Below are 20,491 nucleotides of genomic sequence, written 5' to 3' on the forward strand. Positions count from 1 at the left end.
TTGGCATGCCTTGGCCAAATGGCCTTGCATGTGAGAATGTGCCAAAGTTGGGATGCAATCTTGCATGAAAAGCCATTGTGCCGCAGTACTGGTGCATACTGTTTGTTAAAATTTCTTAATCGCTTTGTGCTTGAGCTCTAAGCGATTTACATAATAATGTACATAACTAACAAATAAATTAACATAAGATTGAAAATAAATAAAAATTACATAAAATTATGAACATAAAAGACCAAGCTGTTCAGCTGTAGGTGCCTTCCCAAGAGAACTTATGCTTCAATTTTACTTGACGTGCCTTCAGACAATGGGTCAACCACCTGCAACTGAACAGCACACACTGGCACTGTGGCACAATGGCATTGCATGTGAGAAGATAGCAGTCCACAGGAAGGAGATGTGTGTGTGCGTATGTATTTTCTCTCCCCCCTTGCACTGTCCACTTTGTAGTCTTCTTCTCCTTCCTCTATGTCGGGGGTGTGGGGGAGTTATAGTGTTGTATGTTGGAGAGTGGGGGGTGTGAGTGGTGTGAAGTAAGGCAAGTGTCAGGGTGTGTGTATGGCAGGGGACAAGAGAGTAAAATATAATGGCCATGTTATTGTATTGCTGTGCTCATATGGTAGTGTCTCGCTGTTTCCACCACACAGGGCACAGCAACACAACAACATTGGCCACCAGAAATGAAAATTTAATCCACCTCAGACCAAGAAAGGAGTTAAAATTTCAATGTAAACTCTCTTGGGCATGCATCTATAATTATATAATATTGTATAATTATAATTATATATTAAATAATATATAATGCATATATAATAATTGTTAATTTATCTTTCAAATGTTCCTATAAAATCTCTTTCTCTATCCTTCCTACTGCTGTCCTCTCTCCTCCTTCATTGCTGCTCCCCCTTCCCCATCCCTGTTTATTGTATTTCACTCTCTTGTTAATTTGTTACAATGTAAACCGGCATGATGTTCTGATGAATGTTGGTATATAAAAATCAACAAATAAATAAATAAACATCTATAACTTAATAAAATGTAAGCTCTCTTGGAAAACGACACACTGGAGCACTGCTTGCACTCTAAATTATTAGTATCCACACAAGTGCAAGAAAAGAGTAAGTTCCTGGTGCGATTTTGAACTTTCACGTATGAAATTTTATTACGGCAACTCCTTGGCCCTTTATTTATTTATTTGCAGATTTTATATACCGACATTTGTTTAGTAACTTCACATCGGTTCACAGAGAACGTAAAATTGCAACCGTGTTAAAGAACATAGGGTTAGCAACAGAGCATTACAGTTGACACATTAACATTAATGGAGCAATACGGTTAACACATTAACTAAGGGGAAAAGGGTAGAGGAATAAAGAGCATAAATATATGAAAATAACTGAGTGTAAACGGGTTTAAATAAGATAAGATAAACTAAAGAGATACAAATTAGATTACAATGTGATGCAACTTAATTAAATAATGCAATATCATGGATCTTATATACAAATTTGACAATGGTTGCTAGAACAAATGGAAAGTAGCTGTTAGAATATTGCTAGGCCGTGAATAACTGGGGGTAGGGTCAAGATCTTATGTGAATTTTAATGAGGAGGAAGTGGGAGTGCATGTGATGTGAAAATGTATAAGTTAGGTGTATGCTTGTAGGAATAGCCATGTTTTTAGTTTTTGCTTGAATTGTAGCTTTATGGTCTTGCATTCACTGCATCTCTTATGTTGGTTAGGTGGTCTTAATGTGAGTGCGGCTTTTATTTTCTCTGAGCATTATGCTGTCAGATGTTCCAATTTCTCAGCACTTCCATCTATGTAAGTAGTTCACCTTTACTTCATAAACCTGTGAGATATGAGAGCTCTTACCTCTGAGCATTGTAAATGTCTGCACTTGAGGCTTCTATCCATGCTGCATGTTTCAGCAAAAGACCACCTGAAAAAAAAAAGCACATAAATAGATGCAAGTTTGCAAATGAAAATAAAGGAAGCAGCCAGCACAAACAATTACAAACATTAAAAAGTAAAATGAAATATAACTAAAACTATATTTATTTCAGGGAGTAAAGAGAATATGAAAGTAACCGAAAGAGATGATGTTAAATTCTCCCCTCTTGGCTGGAAACAGGAACCTAAATAGAAAGATTAACAGAGGGAGAAATTTAGTCTTATCTAATAATTTTCTTTCCTTGAATCCTGCTACACCAGTCCAGCTGTGTGGGTTATCTTCCTCCAACAGCAGATGGAAACAGAAGACATATCTTATTCCATGGCATTATCACTGGTACGTACCATGGTGCAGCTACAGCAAAAAAACTCCAACTGTATTCTTATGTCAAAATAATGGGGAAAAAACACTAAAAACAGATTCAAACTCTTAAATATGTACATAATTTGAAATACTTAAAGGATCCGCCAAAGAAATGATCCATTCAAACTTTTCTTCAATAAATGAAGAGGAAGAAAAAGGAAAAGAGGAAGTGAAAAGAAAATCTGTTAATCAAAGACTGAACAAGTCCAACTTCCTGGCAGGGTCCTGGATTGGTGCAGCAAGATTCAAGGAAAGGAAATTATCAGGTAAGATTACATTTCTCCTTCCTTTTCATCCTGTTACACCATCCAGATCAAACCCAATTAATCTGGGAGGGAGGGGAGGAAGTTAGAGCTGCCCTGTGAACACTAGGTGCAAAGGTTGCATCCTCTGGCCTGAGCATCCAGACTGAAATTGTTAGCAAAATAATACAAGGAAAACATTGTGGAAGCCCAGACCAGATGTTTTCCATGCATTAAAAAAGGTGGCAGAAAGGCCAAAGGATTGCTGGCATGGTTAAAAAGTGAAGTGAGAGGGGCTATTTTAAGCCAAAAGAACAAGTTTCAAAAATAGCACAGGGATCTGAATGAAGAAAACAGGCAACAGCATAAGCACTGGCAAGACAGATGCAAAGCACTGATAAAGAAGGCAAAGACAGAATTTGAAAAGAAGCTTGCTGTGGAAACAAAAACTCAAATGAAAATTGGTTCTTACCTGCTAATTTTCGTTCCTGTAATATAACAGATCAGTCCAGAGAAGTGGGTTGTGTATCCCTACCAGCAGGTGGAGTCAGAGAGCAAAGAACTTTGGGCACTGCCATATATAGAAGAGTGCCAACTGCTGTCCCTCAGTATTGACCTGTACCCAAGCCCATGCAAACAGAACTAAGGAACAAAGGGTAGAAACCAATTAAAACTAACTACCACTTTGCCCCATGAACACAAACTGAACAAACTTCAAAAAACTGCTCCAATAAATTTATCTGTAAAAGGAGCATCGTGAAAAAAGAAAGAAACATAGCAAAGTCTAGCAAGACAGTCTTTCAGTAACTGAAGAAAAGGGGTGGGCCTCTGGACTGATCTGTGGTATTACAGGAACGAAGATTAGCAGGTAAGAACCAATTTTCATTTCCTGAACGTATCCAGATCAGTCCAGAGAAGTGGGATGTACCCAAGCCACCCTACACTGGTCGGGAACCTGAAAGACCTGCACGCAGGACACTCATCAGAAGCCTTAACGTCCAATCGATAATGCTTAGTGAAAGTGTGAAGCGAGGACAACACAGCCGCCCTACAGATTTCCTTAGGCGACAGCAATTGACATTCTGCCCAGGAAGTAGCCTGGGCCCTGGTAGAATGAGCTCTGAGACCCAAAGGCACTTGGCGTCCGCGGACGATGTATGACGAACAAATGGCCTCTTTAATCCAACGAGAGATGGATGCCTTAGACGCTTTGTCCCCCTTCTTAGGACCACCAAATAGAATGAATGATCGGAACATCGAAAATCATTCGTAACTTCCAGGTACCTCAATAAAATGCGTCGTACGTCCAAAAGATGAAGGTCCCTGCCCTGAGAGGACTCCCGAGACCACTGAGGAAACCCTGGAAGCTCCACAGTCTGATTGACGTGAAAGGACGATACCACCTTCGGAATGAAGGACGGAACCGTGTGCAATGACACCCTATTGTCGTAGATCCGAAGAAAGGTGTCATGACACGACAATGCCTGTAACTCTGAAATCCGACGCGCCGAGCAAATGGCCACTAAAAAGACCATTTTCAACATCAGATCCTTCAGCGAAGCTCTTCGGATAGGCTCGAAAGGAGGACCACAAAGTACCTGAAGCACTAGGTTCAAACTCCAATCAGGACACACAGAACGGATGGGAGGCCGCAAATGTTTAACACCCTTGAGAAACCGAGCAATATCCGGGTGCACGACCAGCGAACAACCGTTAAACTTTCCAATCAAAGCACCCAGAGCTGCCACCTGAACACAAAGGGCATTAAACGCTAAACCCTTAGCGAGCCCCTGTTGTAGAAACTCCAGGACCCGAGGGACGTCCACAGCTTAGGGATCCCAAGAACGCTGACGGCACCATGATTCAAACAGTTTCCAGACTCTAACATAGGTTATAGAGGTGTCTGGGCATCTTACCTGCAGGAGTGTGGAAATGACCTGTTCGGAATAACCCTTCAAGCCTAAACGTCGCCTCTCAAAAGCTAAGCCGCGAGAGAGAAGTGATCCTCCTGATCCAAAAATATGGGACCCTGCGGCAGATGAGCTAGCTGCAAGGGACCCTCTAGAACCAAGCGAACCAGATTCGCGAACCTCCGGCAACGCAGCCACTCTGGTGCCACCAACACCACTCTGCCTGGGTGAAGTTCTATGCGACGGAGAAGCTGACCGATGAGGGGCCAAGGCGGAAACACAAAGTAGAATTCCAGTGGGCCAAGGGCACACCATAGCGTTGAGACACACCAAGCCCTGCTCCCGTTGACGGCTGAAGAAGCGATCTGTCTTAGCATTCATCCGCCATCAGATCCAACTGCGGAACGCCCCACCTGGTTCAAATTAATTCCAGCTTTCGGGAGACAGCTCCCATTCTCCTGGATCGAGTTGTTGCCTGCTGAGAAAGTCCACCTGCATGTTTTCTCTCCCGCGACATGAGAGGCGGCAATTCCCCTGAGGTGCCGTTCCGCCCAGGCAAACAGGAGTCGCGCCTCGAGCGCAACTGCAGGACTTCTTGTTTCACCCTGCTGGTTGATGAAAGCCACAGTCGTCGCATTGTCGGAGAATATTCTTACCATTTTGCCCTGTATCTCAGGTAGGAAAGCTTGTAGGGTGAACCGAACTGCTCTTGTCTCGAGTCGATTGATAGACCAGGAGCTCTTCATCGGTGACCAGAGACCTTGAGCAGATTTGTCTGCACACACCAGATTGTTGTGCGATAGCCACCACGACAGACTGACTCTGGACGCAGCAGCATTGGTAGGTAGAACTGTTCTGACACCGGACTCTATCGAGACAAAAGTGCACGTTGTAAAGGTCGTAAGTGAGCAAATGCCCACGGGACCAGGTCTAGAGTGGAAGCCATGGAACCCAGGACCTGCAGATGATGCCAGACTGCGGGACTCTTCCTCTGAAGAAGAGAATGGATATGACCTTGTAACTTTTGTCACTCGGTCCACAGCCAGAAAAACTTTGCCGCGCAAGGTATCGAACAGTGCTCCCAAATAAATCAGTTCTTGGGAGGGTTCCAAGTGACTCTTTTGCACATTGATGACCCACCCGAGCGACTGTAAGGTGACCATCACCATGCAAACCAATCTCTCGCAGTCCTCCCGAGATTTCGTGATAATAAGCCAGTTGTCCAGGTAAGAATGGACTAAAATCCCCTCCTTGCGAAGGAAAGCCACTACTACCACCATCACTTTGGTGAACGTTCGAGGAGCTATTGCGAGGCCAAATGGAAGGGCTTGAAATTGGAAGTGCTGACCCAAGACCTTGAAGCGTAGAAACCACTGGTGGCTTAGTCAGATGGGAATGTGAAGATACGTCTCCATGAGATCTAGGGACGCTAGAAACGAGGGATCCGAAGACAACGTTTCACCTTCTGCAAGTCGAGGATGGGACGAAACATGCCCACCTTCTTGGGAATCACAAAGTAAACCGAGTAACGTCCACGTCCCTGCTGCACTTCCAGAACTGGGACAATCACTCGAAGCTCGAGAAGACATTGTAGAGTTACTCGAACCACATCTCGTTGGATGCTTGAGTTCATGCGCGATTCCTCAAAAATCTACCGAACCGGCCGCGAAAACAAGAGCATAGCAGTCTCTGATCACCTCTAGAACCCAACGGTCCGAGGTAATCCTTTCCCATTCCACGTAAAAGTTGGATAATCTGCCACCGACAGCTTCGACGATGGAATGGGTGCTCGTGGCTTCATTGGGAGGGCTTACTGGTTCCTGTACCTTGGTGTCCAGAGTCCCTACCAGAGCGACGACCTCCTCGAAAGGACTGCTGGCATCCCGAATTTTGCTTAGGACCAGAAGGCGTGGAATATTTGCTGGATCGAAAATGGCGAGAATCCCGAAAGCGAGACCGAGGGGGAAAAACCTTCTTAGAAGATCTCCTATCTTCTGGTAACTTATTGCCCTTGGATTCCCCGAGCAGCTTAACCAACTGATCCAGATCTTCCCCGAACAGAAGCTTGCCCTTAAAGAGTAGATTACAAAGTTGGGACTTTGGAGGACAAATCTGCCGCCCAATTCCTCAGCCATAGGAGTGGCTCCTCTACTAGCTAATTGGCTCGGAAAGTTCCACTCTCACTTTGGCCCTCCCCTTGAAGCCAAGGATTGGTCTCTATAGCTCCACCCTTAACTTCCCATACCTGTGGTTCCTCTGTCTTTGTAACATCCAGAGGAAGGAACCAGGGGACGTCCCTAGCTTGGTGTTGCTGTGTTTTCCTTCCCCCCTTCTCTTGGATCTTTGGTTCCGGGGATTTTAACTGACCTCTCGGGTTTGGGACATAAACCCCATCACAATTGTATAGAGGCTGAGTTATTGAATGCTGTGGAAGCGGTCATAGCCCAAATTCGTTGTCAACCATCTTGATACCTTTTTGACTGCGCTACCTTTCTTATTGAAATCATGTAATTGTGATGATTTTCAATACAGTTTAGTCCTTTCTAAACAAAACAGGAGCGCTCTCCCACAGTGTAACTTGTGTAGAGCTGCTAATTCTGGTCCCATATTTGGCTTTGGATAGAATTTTGGCAATGTTATGATTTAGTTGATACGGAGAAATTTAGGGTGTGTCCTACGTATTATTCTATCCTTGAATATTTGAATATAAGGGGAGTAAATAACTCAGGCTTGCAGTTTTACTCTTCTTGCTGAAGTTACTGCAATTAAAAATAGCACTTCTAGATTGCTAAAGGTTCAAACGGAAGCAGCATCAATTGCCTCAGTACTATATTTAAATCCCATTGTGCTGATGGTGATTTTATTGGGGGCTTTGAATTGTATAAGTCTTTTATAAATCTTGCCACTAATGGATTTTGTAACTGGTTTTCTATTTATTAAATGGTGGTATGCAGATATTGCACTTAAATGCACTCTCGCAGAATTTGTTTCAGCTCTGAGTCTGACAAATGTAGGAAGCAATGTAGGATGCTTTTGGTTGAACAAGAAAACAGGTAAGCAGAATTGCTTACCTGTAACAGGTCAGGACAGCAGGATGTAGTCCTCACATATGGAGCCCCCTCACAGAAAACGTCTGTCAAAGTTTCTAGAAACTTTTGGCTGGCACACTGAGCTCAATGAGCATGCCCAGCATGCCATGATCCCTGCAGCCACAGGGATCTCCCTTCAGTCTTGTTTGTAGCAATAAAAAGTACGAGCAAAAAATAAAATAATAAAACATTTCGGACCCAACTCCGTGGGGTGGCGGGTGGGTTTCGTGGGGACTACATCCTGCTGTCCTGGGATAACACCTGTTACAGGTAAACAACTCAGCTTTATCCCAGGACAAGGAAGATGGTAGTCCTCACATATGGGTGATTAGCAAGCTACAGGCTGACTCATTCTGGAACAGGTCAATGGTACGTAACTCGTGCAACAGGCACAACAACTGAGGTGCTATTGATGAAGATGAGGCAGCCTGAACCACAGCAGGTAGTTGAGGAAGGAGTTGGGTATTACACTGGAAATAGGTTTTTCAAGACGGATTGTCCAAAGGTAGAGTCTTGTGTTCCTTCCTTATCTAAGCAGTAATGAGCTGCAAAGGTATGCAGAGAACTCCAAGTAGCAGCTTTGCAAATATCTGCAATAGGTACTGAACGGTAGTGTGCTATGGATGATGACATAGCCCTAACTGAGTGCGCCTTTACTCACCCCTGGAGAGGAAGGCCTACTTTTTCATAGCAAAATTCGATACAGTCTGCTAGCCAGTTGGAGAGAGTTTGTTTTCCCACTGCAACTCCTGGCTTGTTTTTGTCAAAAGAAACAAAGAGTTGGGTGGATTTCCTATGGACTGCAGTGCGGTCGATATAAAAAGCGAGAGCATGTTTACAGTCCAAGGTGTGCAAAAAACTCTCTCGCCCTGGTGAGAGTGAGGCCTTGGAAACAAAGTGGGCAAAATTATGGATTGGTTAAGGTGAAAATCCGTTACTACCTTAGGCAGAAATTTAGGGTGCGTGCACAGGACCATTCAGTCGTGCAGGAACCTTGTATAGGGTGAGTATGTGACCAGTGCTTGTAACTCACTAACCCTTCTAGAAGATGTAATGGCTACGAGGAAAAGTACTTTCCATGTAAGAAATTTTACATCACAGGAATGCAAAGGCTCAAACGAAGATCACATGAGTCATGCCAGTACTACATTAGGGTCCCATTCTGTAACCGGTGGTGAAATGGGAGGCTTCAACTGAAGTAAGCCCCTCATAAACCGACTTACTAGGGGTTGCGCTGATATTGGGGCATCCCCTATTTGTTTGTGATATGCTGCAATGGCACTCAGGTGTACATGGAGTCTGGAGACCAGAATCTGAGAGGTGCCATAGATAATTTAGTAAAGATGGAGTGGAACAAGAGAAAGGGTCAATACCTTTTTGAGTGCACCACTTGGTAAATCTAGTGCACTTGGAACGGTAAGATTTACGAGTGGAAGGCTTTCGTGAAGCTACGAGAACCTGAGAGACTTCTGTGGAAAGATTGAGTGTTTGTAGGATCAAGCTTTCAACATTCATGCTGTCAAGGCAAGAGTTTGTAGGTTCAGATGGCGTAATCTGCCTTGATTTTGAGTTATGAGAGTGGGTGCTGCGAACTGGTTCTCTGATCGAGAGATTGAGAAGTATGGGAAACCATACTTGCCGAGGCCAGTACAGTGCTATGAGGATCAATGACCCTTTGTCCTGCTTTAGTTTCACAAGAGTCTTGGCTATGAACGGAATCGGAGGATACGCGTATAGAAGCCCTGTGTTCCAGGGGCGAGCAGAGGCGTCCCTGGGGAACATCTGTCGACAGCTGTGGAGGGAGCAGAACTTTTCCACTTTGTGGTTCATTTTGGACGCAAAGAGGCCGATAGTGTTGAAAAACTTTGCTCACTAGACAGGAATCCAAAGACCATTCGTGTGGATGGAAACGTCGACAGAGACTGTCCACTAGGCCATTTTGTATGTCTGCTAGATAAGTGGCCCTGAGACTCATGGAGTGTGCTAGGGCCCAGGCCCAAATCTGTACTGTTTCTTGACACAGGAGATAGGAGCCGGTGCCTCCTTGTTGGTTTGTGTACCACATTGCTACTGTATTGTCTGTCTGTATCAACACAGTCTTGTGCAAGAGGCAGTCCTTGAAGGCATAAAGGGCATATCGTATCACTCGAAGTTCTAAAACATTTATTTGACATTTTCTTTCCAGCGGGGTCCACGTACCTTGAGTCTGAAGGTTGTTGATGTGAGCTCCCCATCCCAAGTTGGATGCATCCGTGGTTAGAGTTACTTGAAGAGTTGGCGGCTGGAACGGTAACCTGGTCCGCAAAGCAAATTGGTCTGTCCAACATTGAAGTGAGAGACATAACTGGTTGGTGACGCGAATCAGGGTCGACAGAGGCTGAATAGCTTGCAGCCATTGAGACTTCAGAGGCCATTGAGTCCTTCTCATGTCTAACTTTGCCATAGGTGTTACATGGACTGTAGAAGCCATGTGGCCTAATAATGTCAGGAATTGATGAGCAGAGGTGAAGTTGCAGGTGCTCAAGGAGTTTGCAAGATTCACTAGATTGTTTGCACGGTCGCTTGGAAGAAAAGCTTTCGTGACTGTGGTGTTGAGGTCTGCTCCGATGAAGGTAAGGAACTGAGACGGGTTCAAATGTGATTTCTGATAGTTGATTAGAAATCCCAGGGAATGCAAGAGGGATATGGTGTTCTGCAGGGCTATTAAGTTCACTTAGAGAATAGCCACTGCCATTAGCAATGGTTACATGGAATAGACTTAGTTTTTGGGTACTTGCCAGGTTCTCATGGCCTGGATTGGCCACTGTTGGAAACAGGATGCTGGGCTTGATGGACCCTTGGTCTGACCCAGTATGGCATTTTCTTATGTTCTTATGTTCTTGCTTGGATGGATTCCTGATGAGCCAGTCTAGGTAGGGAAAAACATGAATGCTGTTTTTTCTTAAATGTGCAGCTGCCACTGCCAGGCATTTTGTAATCACCTGAGGTGCTGAGGCCAGTCCAAATGGAAGGACTCTGTATTGGAAATGTCTTATCCCCACTATGAATTGTAGATACTTTTGATGTTGTGGGGTAAATGGGAATGTGAGCATAGGCTTCTTGAAGATCCAGAGAACAGAGCCAATCCCCTTGCTGTAATAGGGGAAGAATGGTTCCCAAGGAAACCATGCAGAATTTTTCTTTGTGAAGAAATTTGTTGAGGTTGCGGAGGTCCGCCTGTTTTCCTTGGAATTAGGAAATAACGGGATTAAAACCCTCTGCCGTGTTGAGACCGGAGAATGGTTTCGATAGCCCTGGTAGTCAGCAGGGTGGAGAGTTCTGATTGTAGTTGAGATGTTATGATGCTGTGTGACCACAGAGGAATGGGTGGCGACTCCGGGGGTAAATTTTGAAATTTTAGACGGTACCCCTGGTTCAGTATAGCTAACACCCACTGATCCGTGGTAATGAGGCTCCATCAAGGTTGGAAGTAGTGGAGCCGACCTCAGACAGGCAGGTTGGGTTGGGGGTTGTTGAAGAGGCTGCTGTTCTCTGGTATCTATTTCAAAAACCAGATGCTGGTCCTATTTGTGGGGGTGGCTGAGTTTTAACCTGCTTTGGTTGACGTGGACGACCTCTCTGGGATTGACGGAAAGGGCATGTAGAGGAAGTAGGTAGATAGTACCTATGAGGCTGATAGAAAGGCTTTCTAGTATCACGTCTTGCAGGTTTACGTGCTGAGGATGGTTGTGCCGATGGTAACTTGGACAGCTGTTGGAATATCTCATGATGATCTTTAAGTAAAGAGACAGTAGCTTGGATCTTCTCTCTGATGAGGTTGTCTCCTGTGCATGGGAGGTCCACGAGCCTCTCTTGGACTTCTACTCTGAGATCCGAGGCCTTCAGCCAACCCCATCTCCGTACACTAATTCCTGTAGCTGATAGATGGGCTGATGTTTCAAAAGAGTCATAAACGGTTCTTACTTCGTGTTTCCCTGACTCCAGCCCTTTGTCAATAAGAGCGTTGAGTGTCACTTGTTGTTGTTGAGGGAGGGTATCTGCAATGTCCTGAACTTGTTTCCATAAGTTCCTTTGATACTGTGTCATATATAACTGATATTCAGCGATACGGGACACAAGCATGGATCCTTGAAGGATAATAATGAAACAGGAGAGTTAGGGCATCCCAACAGAGAAGTTCCATTAAAAGCAAACATAGTCCATATGCCTATATGTAAAAAATCACCAAAGCTAATGATTTCCGAATTATCCCAAACAACTGAAAAGCAGGTTGTTAAAACAAACAAAAAACACACTTTGAAATGTCTGTACGCCAATGCCAGAAGTCTAAGAAGTAAGATGGGAGAGTTAGAGTGTATAGCAGCAAATGAGATTGACCTAATTGGCATCACAGAGACTTGGTGGAAGGAGGAGAACCAATGGAACAGTGCTATATCAGGGTACAAATTATATCACAATGATAGGGAGGATCAACTTGGTGGGGGTGTGGCACTTTATGTCCGGGAGGATATAAAGTCCAACAAGATAAAGACCATACAAGAGACTAAATGCTCAGTAGAATCTATATGGGAAGAAATCCCATGTGTGTTGGGTAAGACTATAGTGATAGGAGTATACTACCATCCACCTGGACAAAATGGTCAGATAGATGATGAAATGCTAAGAGAAATCAGGGAAGCAAATCAATTTGGCAGTGCAATAATAATGGGAGATTTCAATTGCCACAACAATAGTCAATAGAGTTGTCAAGGTTACCGTTCTGACTGCAAGACGGTTGAGATGCCGGTCCAGATGAGAATGATGTGTTAAAATTTCTAGTCAAATGCCCCTGAAGAAGCACTACGTGTGTGAAACATGGCCGTGTTGGGCGCTTGAAAACTCCTGGACTGGGATAATTTTATAAAAACTTATAAAGAAAAACTTAGAAAAAGCATTTTGAATAAATTTGATTGAAGGTGAATGATAGAGAAGACCGGTTGGTTTCGATTGAAACACAGTGACAGGCTTGATGACACCTTCATGGAGGCTATTTGAAAAATTGATTGTTGTGTTCCCATCTTCTGATTGCTAGATTTCAATAACCCAATATTGACTGGGTAAATGTAACATCAGGACTTGCTAGAGACATAAAGTTCCTGGATGTAATAAATGATTGCTTCATGGAGCAATTGGTTCAGGAACCAACAAGAGAGGGAGCTATTTTAGATTTAATTCTTAGTGGAACACAGGATTTGGTGAGAGAGGTAACGGTGGTGGAGCCACTTGGCAACAGTGATCATAACATGATCAAATTTAAACTAATTACTGGAAGGGGGACAATAAGTAAATCTGCAGCTCTAACACTAAACTTTCAAAAGGGAAACTTTGATAAAATGAGGAACATAGTTAGAAAAAAACTGAAAGGTGCAGCTGCAAAGGTTAAAAGTGTTCAACAGGCTTGGACATTGTTTAAAAATACAATCCTAGAGGCGCAGTCCATATGTATTCCATGCATTAAGAAAGGTGGAAGGAAGGCAAAACAATTACTGTCAAGGTTAAAAGGTGAGGTGAAAGAGCTATTTTAGCCAAAAAAATCCTTCAAAAATTGGAAGAAGGATCCATCTGAAGAAAATAGGATAAAACATAAGCATTGTCAAGTTAAATGTAAAACATTGATAAGACAGGCGAAGAGAGAATTTGAAATGAAGTTGGCCATAGAGGCAAAAACTCATAATAAAAACTTTTTAAAATATATCCAAAGCAAGAAACCTGTGAGGGAGTCGGTTGGACCATTAGATGTTGGGTTAAAGGGGTTCTTAGGGAAGATAAGGCCATTGCAGAAAGACTAAATGAATTCTTTGCTTCCGTGTTTACTAATGAGGATGTTGGGGAAATACCGGTTCTGGAGATGGTTTTCAGCAGTGATGAGTCAGATGAACTGAACGAAATCACTGTGAACCTAGAAGATGTAGTAGACCAGATTGACAAAGTAGCAAATCACCTGGACCGGATGGTATGCATCCTAGGGTACTGAAGGAACTCAAAAATGAAATTTCTGATCTATTAGTTAAAATTTGTAACCTATCATTAAAATCATCCATTGTACCTGAAGACTGGAGGGTGGCCAATGTAACCCCAATATTTAAAAAAAGGCTCCAGGGGCAATCCTGGTAACTATAGACCAGTGAGCCTGACTTCAGTGTCGGGAAAAATAGTGGAAACTATTCTCAAGAACAAAATATTACAGCATATAGAAAGACATGGTTTAATTGAACACAGTCAACATGGATTTACCCAAGGGAAGTCTTGCCTAACAAATCTGCTTCATTTTTTGAAGGGGTTAATAAACATGTGGATGTAGTGTATTTGGATTTTCAGAAGGCGTTTGACAAAGTCCCTCATGAGAGGCTTCTATGAAAACTAAACAGTCATGGGATAGGAGGTGATGTCCTTTCGTGGATTACAAACTGGTTAAAAGACAGGAAACAGAGAATAGGATTAAATGATCAATTTTCTCAGTGGAAAAGGGTAAACAGTGGAGTGCCTCAGGGATTTGTACTTGGACCGGTGCTTTTCAATATATATATAAATGATCTGGAAAGGAATAAGACGAGTGAGGTTATCAAATTTGCGGATGATACAAAATTATTCAGAGTAGTTAAATCACTAGCAGACTGTGATACATTACAGGAGGACCTTGCAAGACTGGAAGATTGGGCATCCAAATGGCAGATTAAATTTAATGTGGACAAGTTGCAAGGTGTTGCATATAGGGAAAAATAACCTTTGCTGTAGTTACACGATGTTAGGTTCCATATTAGGTGCTACCACCCAGGAAAAAGATCTAGGCATCATAGTGGATAATACTTTAAAATCGTCGGCTCAGTGTGCTGCAGCAGTCAAAAAAGCAAACAGAATGTTAGGAAATATTAGGAAGGGAATGGTTAATAAAATGGAAAATTTCATAATGCCTCTATATCGCTCCATGGTGAGACCGCACCTTGAATACTGTGTACAATTCTGGTCGCCGCATCTCAAAAAAGATATAGTTGTGATGGAGAAGATACAGAGAAGGGCAACCAAAATGATAAAGGGGATGAAACAGCTCCCCTCTTCTCCAAGCTGTTCAGCTTGGAGAAGAGATGGCTGAGGGGGGATATGATAGAGGTCTTTAAGATCATGAGAAGTCTTGAAAGTCTTGAAAGAGTAGATGTGACTCGGTTATTTATACTTTCGAATAATAGGAGGACTAGGGGGCATTTCATGAAGTTAGCAAGTAGCACATTTAAGACTAAATCGGCGAAAATTCTTTTTCACTCAACACACAATAAAGTTCTGGAATTTGTTGCCAGAGGATATGGTTAGTGCAGTTAGTGTAGCTGGGTTCAAAAAAGGTTTGGATAAGTTCTTGGAGGAGAAGTCCATTATCGGCTATTAATCAAGTTTACTTAGGGAATAGCAACTGCTATTAATTGCATCAGTAGAATGGGATCTTCTTAGTGTTTGGGTAATTGCCAGGCTCTTGTGGCCTGGTTTGGCCTCTGTTGGATGCTGGGCTAGCTGGACCCTTGGTCTGACCCAGCATGGCAATTTCTTATATTCTTGGAATACTTTCCTCCCTAAACTATCCAGAAATCTATGTTCTTTTCCTGGAGGAGCAGATGAATGTGGTTTCTGCTTTCTTGCTTTTTTCTGAGCTGATTCAACAACAAATGAATGATGTGGCAACTGTGGTTTTTGAAAACCTGGTGTATGTTGAACCAGGTATGTTGCGTCCGTTCTCCTATTGACGGCAGGCACAGAATAGGGATGTTCCCATAGGCGATGCTGAAGCTCTAGAAGGACTTCATGAGATGGGTATTGCCATGACCTCTTTCGGTGCATCTACAAACTGAAGGACTTCAAAGGTCTTATGTCTGGTATCCTCCTCGGCTAGTAATTCAAAAAGAATGGTATCTGCCATTTCCTTGATGAAGTGTTGAAAAGACAGGTCCTCTGGTGGGGACTTCCTCCTTTCCTCTGGTGGAGAAGGTTCAGATGCGAGGTCATCAGTATCAGTATTAACATCCTCCCAAGGATTGGTTTGAGGCTGGAAATGGGATCCAGAAGGATGTAAGGGGTCCTGTGGAAGAGGACGCTTTTTCATCGATGCAGATTTTGATGGTTGTGTTGGAATCTGCTTTGGCATCGATGGAGGCAGAAAAGGCATCGATGGGGAACCAAAAGGTATTGATGGCACCGATGGGAACCGATGTCCGGTATCACCTGATGGACTAGGCAGTGAAGGGATCGATGGACCAGGGAATGGCATCGAAGGCATTGATGGAATACGGGTTTTTAGTAAGTCCGATGGTCCTGGTGTGTGATCAGAGTCTGTCATCATCTTTAGATGATACCAAAAATAGACTAGCTGTGAAACAAGTAGTTTACACAATCTTAAGTAGCGTTTTTTAGACTTAGATGGAGCTGGGCATATAAAAATTGCCCCTGTGTAGGAGCTAATAGGTACTGTAATCGTTTAGTTTGCCGAAGTTCTTTCCTTTTGATTTTTAACAGCGGCTTGCTGCCCGATTTTGCTCTCACTGCAACAATGCTCTACTTGCTCTCATCATAAATTTCTTAGAGAAATGTCCATATCGGCTTGGATAGACAACCCGAGTTTAAAGACTTGTTACTTTGCCTTCAATGTGACATCAAATGAGTTAGAAGCCCGCGTCTTACAAGCCACAGATAGTATCAATCCGCCCTGAGGAAGCTACATGCGAAACGTTGACGTTGGCGGCGACTTCAAGCACTAACTTGTTTCAGGCATTCAAAGATATCGCAACAAGTTATATAAGATAAGTGCAATACTGTGGCGGGGATTGAAGCACTGACTTGTTTTGAAAAACATATTAAATTGCAACAAGTCCGAAATACAGTGTCACAAGCTTTTCAAAAATCAAATGTCACAATATAAAATTTGATGTCACATTGAAGGCAAAGTAACAAGTCTTTAAACTCGGGTTGTCTATCCAAGCCGATATGGACATTTCTCTAAGAAATTTATGATGAGAGCAAGTAGAGCATTGTTGCAGTGAGAGCAAAATCGGGCAGCAAGCCGCTGTTAAAAATCAAAAGGAAAGAACTTCGGCAAACTAAACGATTACAGTACCTATTAGCTCCTACACAGGGGCAATTTTTATATGCCCAGCTCCATCTAAGTCTAAAAAACGCTACTTAAGATTGTGTAAACTATAAGTAAAATCTTTTTAAGAAAAATAGAAAATAGAGAGACACATTTGAAACCCGTGATTGAGTTTACTGGTCTAAAAAACCATTGTAAAATAACGACAAGGTTTACCAGTTCTGAGGTTTCTGTCTCTATTCATAAAAAATCATTGTTTACATCCATGACCAGATAATAATAAAGATTGGTCTTTTAGAAAGAGTATCCATGTTCATACGACTTGTTATGTTTCACAGCTAGTCTATTTTTGGTATCTTGCATTGGAAACTAGCTAGTCCCTATTTTTGTCTATCATCTTTAGATGAGCCTGGTATTGGCGCAGATGGAAACATCGGAAAACCCGTCGATAGTATCGGTGCCGGTGCTGGAAGAGCACAGAGTAAAGCACAGAGTAAAGCATCGATTCTTGTCAGGAGAGGAGCAAATATGGTTGGCTCCGGTGTCAGTGCCAACGGTTGCATCAGTGTCTATGGAGGTTGGAATTTTTGCCAAGCTTCGGTGACTGCCTGTTGAATCATTGAAGTCACTTCTTCTCTGGAAACTGGGACTGGGTCCACTGTCGCAGGAGAAGGTAAGACTGGCGCCACTGGCACTTCCACAGCAGAGTGTGGTGGAACAGCTTCTAACAGCGCCGCTGGTGGAGAGCACCTCTGTGCCTCAGGTACAGAGGGGCATGGTAGCTCTTGTACCCAGACCCGTTTTTTTCATCGGTTCGACGTCCTTCGAAGCCGATGCAGACACCGATGGTTCCAAAGGAATGGAATCGGAACGGTGCTGACGGCGTCTTTTCTCTTGATTGTTTTTGCTGGAGACCGAAGAGGACGCTATAGAAGATCCGGATGGGGTCGGTGTTGGATGGTCATCGGCCTTCTTTCTACCTCGATGTTTTTCAACAGAGGAAGGAATTATCTTCGGTGATGACGCCAAAAATTATGATAGAGTGATCTTTTTGAAAAGTTCCTCCATTTTATCCAGTCGGGCACACCTGCCCTTCAGTGTCATCTGGGTATAGGTGGAACCTTTTGAAGCCCATGGCCATTATAAAAACGTTTAGGCCGGGTAACAGTCAGTGGCTTGTGGATACTGATGATAAAGTATCTGGGATAGATGGAAAAAAAAAGACTCCAAAGAGTACTCACCGAAAGGGATGTCGAAGGGAGACCCGAGAGGGAAATTTTCTGACAGAAATATTATCAGTAATATTCCGTGAGGAAAAAATAATGAGAAAATCTTCAACACGAGGCTAAAAGCAGCGTGGAAAAAAAGAGACTGAAGGGAGACCCCTGTGGCTGCAGGGATCATGGCATGCTGGGCATGCTTAGTGGGCTCAGTGTGCCAGCCAAAAGTTTCTAGAAACTTTGACAGAAGTTTTCCATGAGGGGGCTCCATCGATGATGTCACCCATATGTGAGGACTACCATCCTGCTTGTCTTGGGATAATGTAAAATCTTTGCTATTTACAGTTATGATTTCCTAGTTCACTGTTTTCTTGATGCTAGCAGAATCTGTTTTATTTCTGGTGGATGCTGTAGACTATTACTATTACAACATCCATGCTATCAAAGCTAGAGATTTTAGATTGGGGTGCATAAAAGTTCCCTGTTATTGAGTGAGAAGGTTTAGAAATATTGGAAGCCGAATTGGTGGTGCTAACCTGTATAGCTAACCTGGTAACCCCAACCCATCTCTCATTTAGAGTATATTACTGAACTATGTAACCGTAAAATATTGGCACACCATGGATAACTTAGAAACTTAACCAACCTATTTCGTGCCGAAATGTAAACTGTTGTGATGGTGCATCACTAAACGACTGTATAGAAAATTTTTTAAATAAAAAATAAATAAAAATTATACATTTAATTTTAAAAGGTGCAATAGACAAACCACGACGTACATACATATAATGTGCTAGTGCTATATGAAGATTTTATGTGTACAGCTTACAGCGTTTTTCTCTTTCTGGCTCTCTTTGTGAAAAGAGCCATGTCTTTAAGCTCTTTTTGAATGTCTTGAAATCTCTCTGTAGTCTTATCTCTATGGGCATGGTGTTCCATAGTATCGGCCCCGCCAAAGATAGTGCTCTTTCTCTGACTTGAGTTAGTTTTGCAGTTTTTACTGAGGGATGGTTAGGAGGGCTTTGTTGGCAGATCTCAGGTTTCTGTGTGGGACGTGCTGTGTTTAGCCATTCAGCTTTTTTGTCATGGATTAGTTTATGTATAGTGCAAAGGGTTTTATATTTTACTCTGTATTCAATTGGCAGCCAGTGTAGTTCAGCTAGTGTTTCAGTTATATGATCTCTTTTTCCTGTCAAAACTCTTGCGGCTGAGTTTTGGAGTGGTCTTAATGTCGTGTATGGTAATCCTAGTAGTAAGGCATTACAGTAGTCAGTGCTGGCAAATATTAAAGCTTGTAGGACAGTTCGGAAGTTAGTTTGATTTAGTAACGGTTTAAGTTTGCTGAGGACCATTAGTTTGGCATATCCTTCTTTGACTTTTAATGATATGTGTTGTTTGAGGCTAAGTTTTGTGTCTATTATTACACCGAGGTCCGTACTTTCTCTGCTATTCCAATTTTCTGATTGTTTTTTTAGTAGGATTGGGGATTGGATGACTGTCGTGTTTTTTCGTTCAAGATGGAGGACTTCAGTTCTCTCTATGTTGATGACTAGCTCCATTTGGTTTAGTAGCTGTTTAATAATGTCAAGGTACATGATTGCTAGGTTTAGTGTTTTTTCCAGTAAGTCTTCGATTGGTAGTAAAATCTGAATATCATCGGCGTATATGTAGTGTATGATACCCAGTCCAGCTAGAAGATGGCACAGTGGAAGTAGGTAGATATTAAAGAGTGTAGCTGAGAGTGCTGATCCTTGTGGTACTCCAGTTATTAGATTTATTTTCTCTGACAATGTGTTTTTTTATTTGAACTTGATAATATCTGTTACTTGGGTATGATCTGAACCAGGCTTTAGTTTTTTCCTTTAATCCAATTTCATCGAGTCTATTTAGCAGTATGTCATGATTTACTGTGTCAAAGGCAGAGGATAGGTCGAGCATTAGGAGGATATAATGTTTCCCATTGTCAAAGCCTCTCATTATGCTATCAGTCAATGAGAGTAGTAAGGTTTCTGTGCTGTAATGTTTGCAAGTGAGATAAAATTAATAACAAATTCCCAATCTAATAAAATGCAGCTGTTCCAGGTCTTCTCCAACAGCCTCCTTTTAAAGGGGAGTTTTCCAAGGCAACAAAGCATCTGCAGACCAGTTTCAAAGCCAAAAAATGCTCTGGCCACTAAAGGAGAAGCCACTGTGCCTTCATTTTCTGGAAGCTCTTGGCTCTAGCACAAGAATACCCTGATCACGAATCCACCACAAATTGAAATTTGAACCACCAGTGGCGAGGAATACTTTAAGTGATTTTCTGTTTTCCTATCCTGAGGGCTCTCAAGAGACCTGCTACCATCAATTGGGATAGTTGTGCATCTAATAACAGCCATGCAGCCATGACACAGCATCCACACGTGGCATGTGAAAGAAGCATTTAATCAATTCTGTAGGAAGAGGATACAGTTTGAAAAGATTTAGGGGGACAATTTAGGGGCCTCCCACTCCACTAATACCATCTCCTCTATCTCAGAATGTAAAGGGGGAAGACCTTCATGGTTTTAAGCACCATGCAGGAGCTTCAACTGTGGCTTCTGAAATCCTGAGGCGGTAGACAATAAGAAA

The 20,491-nt window shown here is 42.8% G+C and overlaps 1 protein-coding gene across 4 annotated transcripts in view; it reads right to left on the bottom strand.

Moving 5' to 3' along the window:
* LOC115100538 (acyl-CoA dehydrogenase family member 11-like) overlaps window positions 1–20,491 on the bottom strand; it is a 358,748-nt gene that overhangs the window by 36,064 nt on the left and 302,193 nt on the right. For all 4 annotated transcript variants that reach the window (XM_029619049.1, XM_029619048.1, XM_029619045.1 and 1 more), the window contains one exon: window positions 1,873–1,939. In XM_029619049.1, the coding sequence (XP_029474909.1) occupies window positions 1,873–1,939 (67 nt within the window). The remainder of the gene's footprint in view (window positions 1–1,872; window positions 1,940–20,491) is intronic.

This window comes from Rhinatrema bivittatum, chromosome 11 (genome assembly GCF_901001135.1).
Source record: "Rhinatrema bivittatum chromosome 11, aRhiBiv1.1, whole genome shotgun sequence".
In the NCBI taxonomy this organism is placed as follows: domain Eukaryota; kingdom Metazoa; phylum Chordata; class Amphibia; order Gymnophiona; family Rhinatrematidae; genus Rhinatrema; species Rhinatrema bivittatum.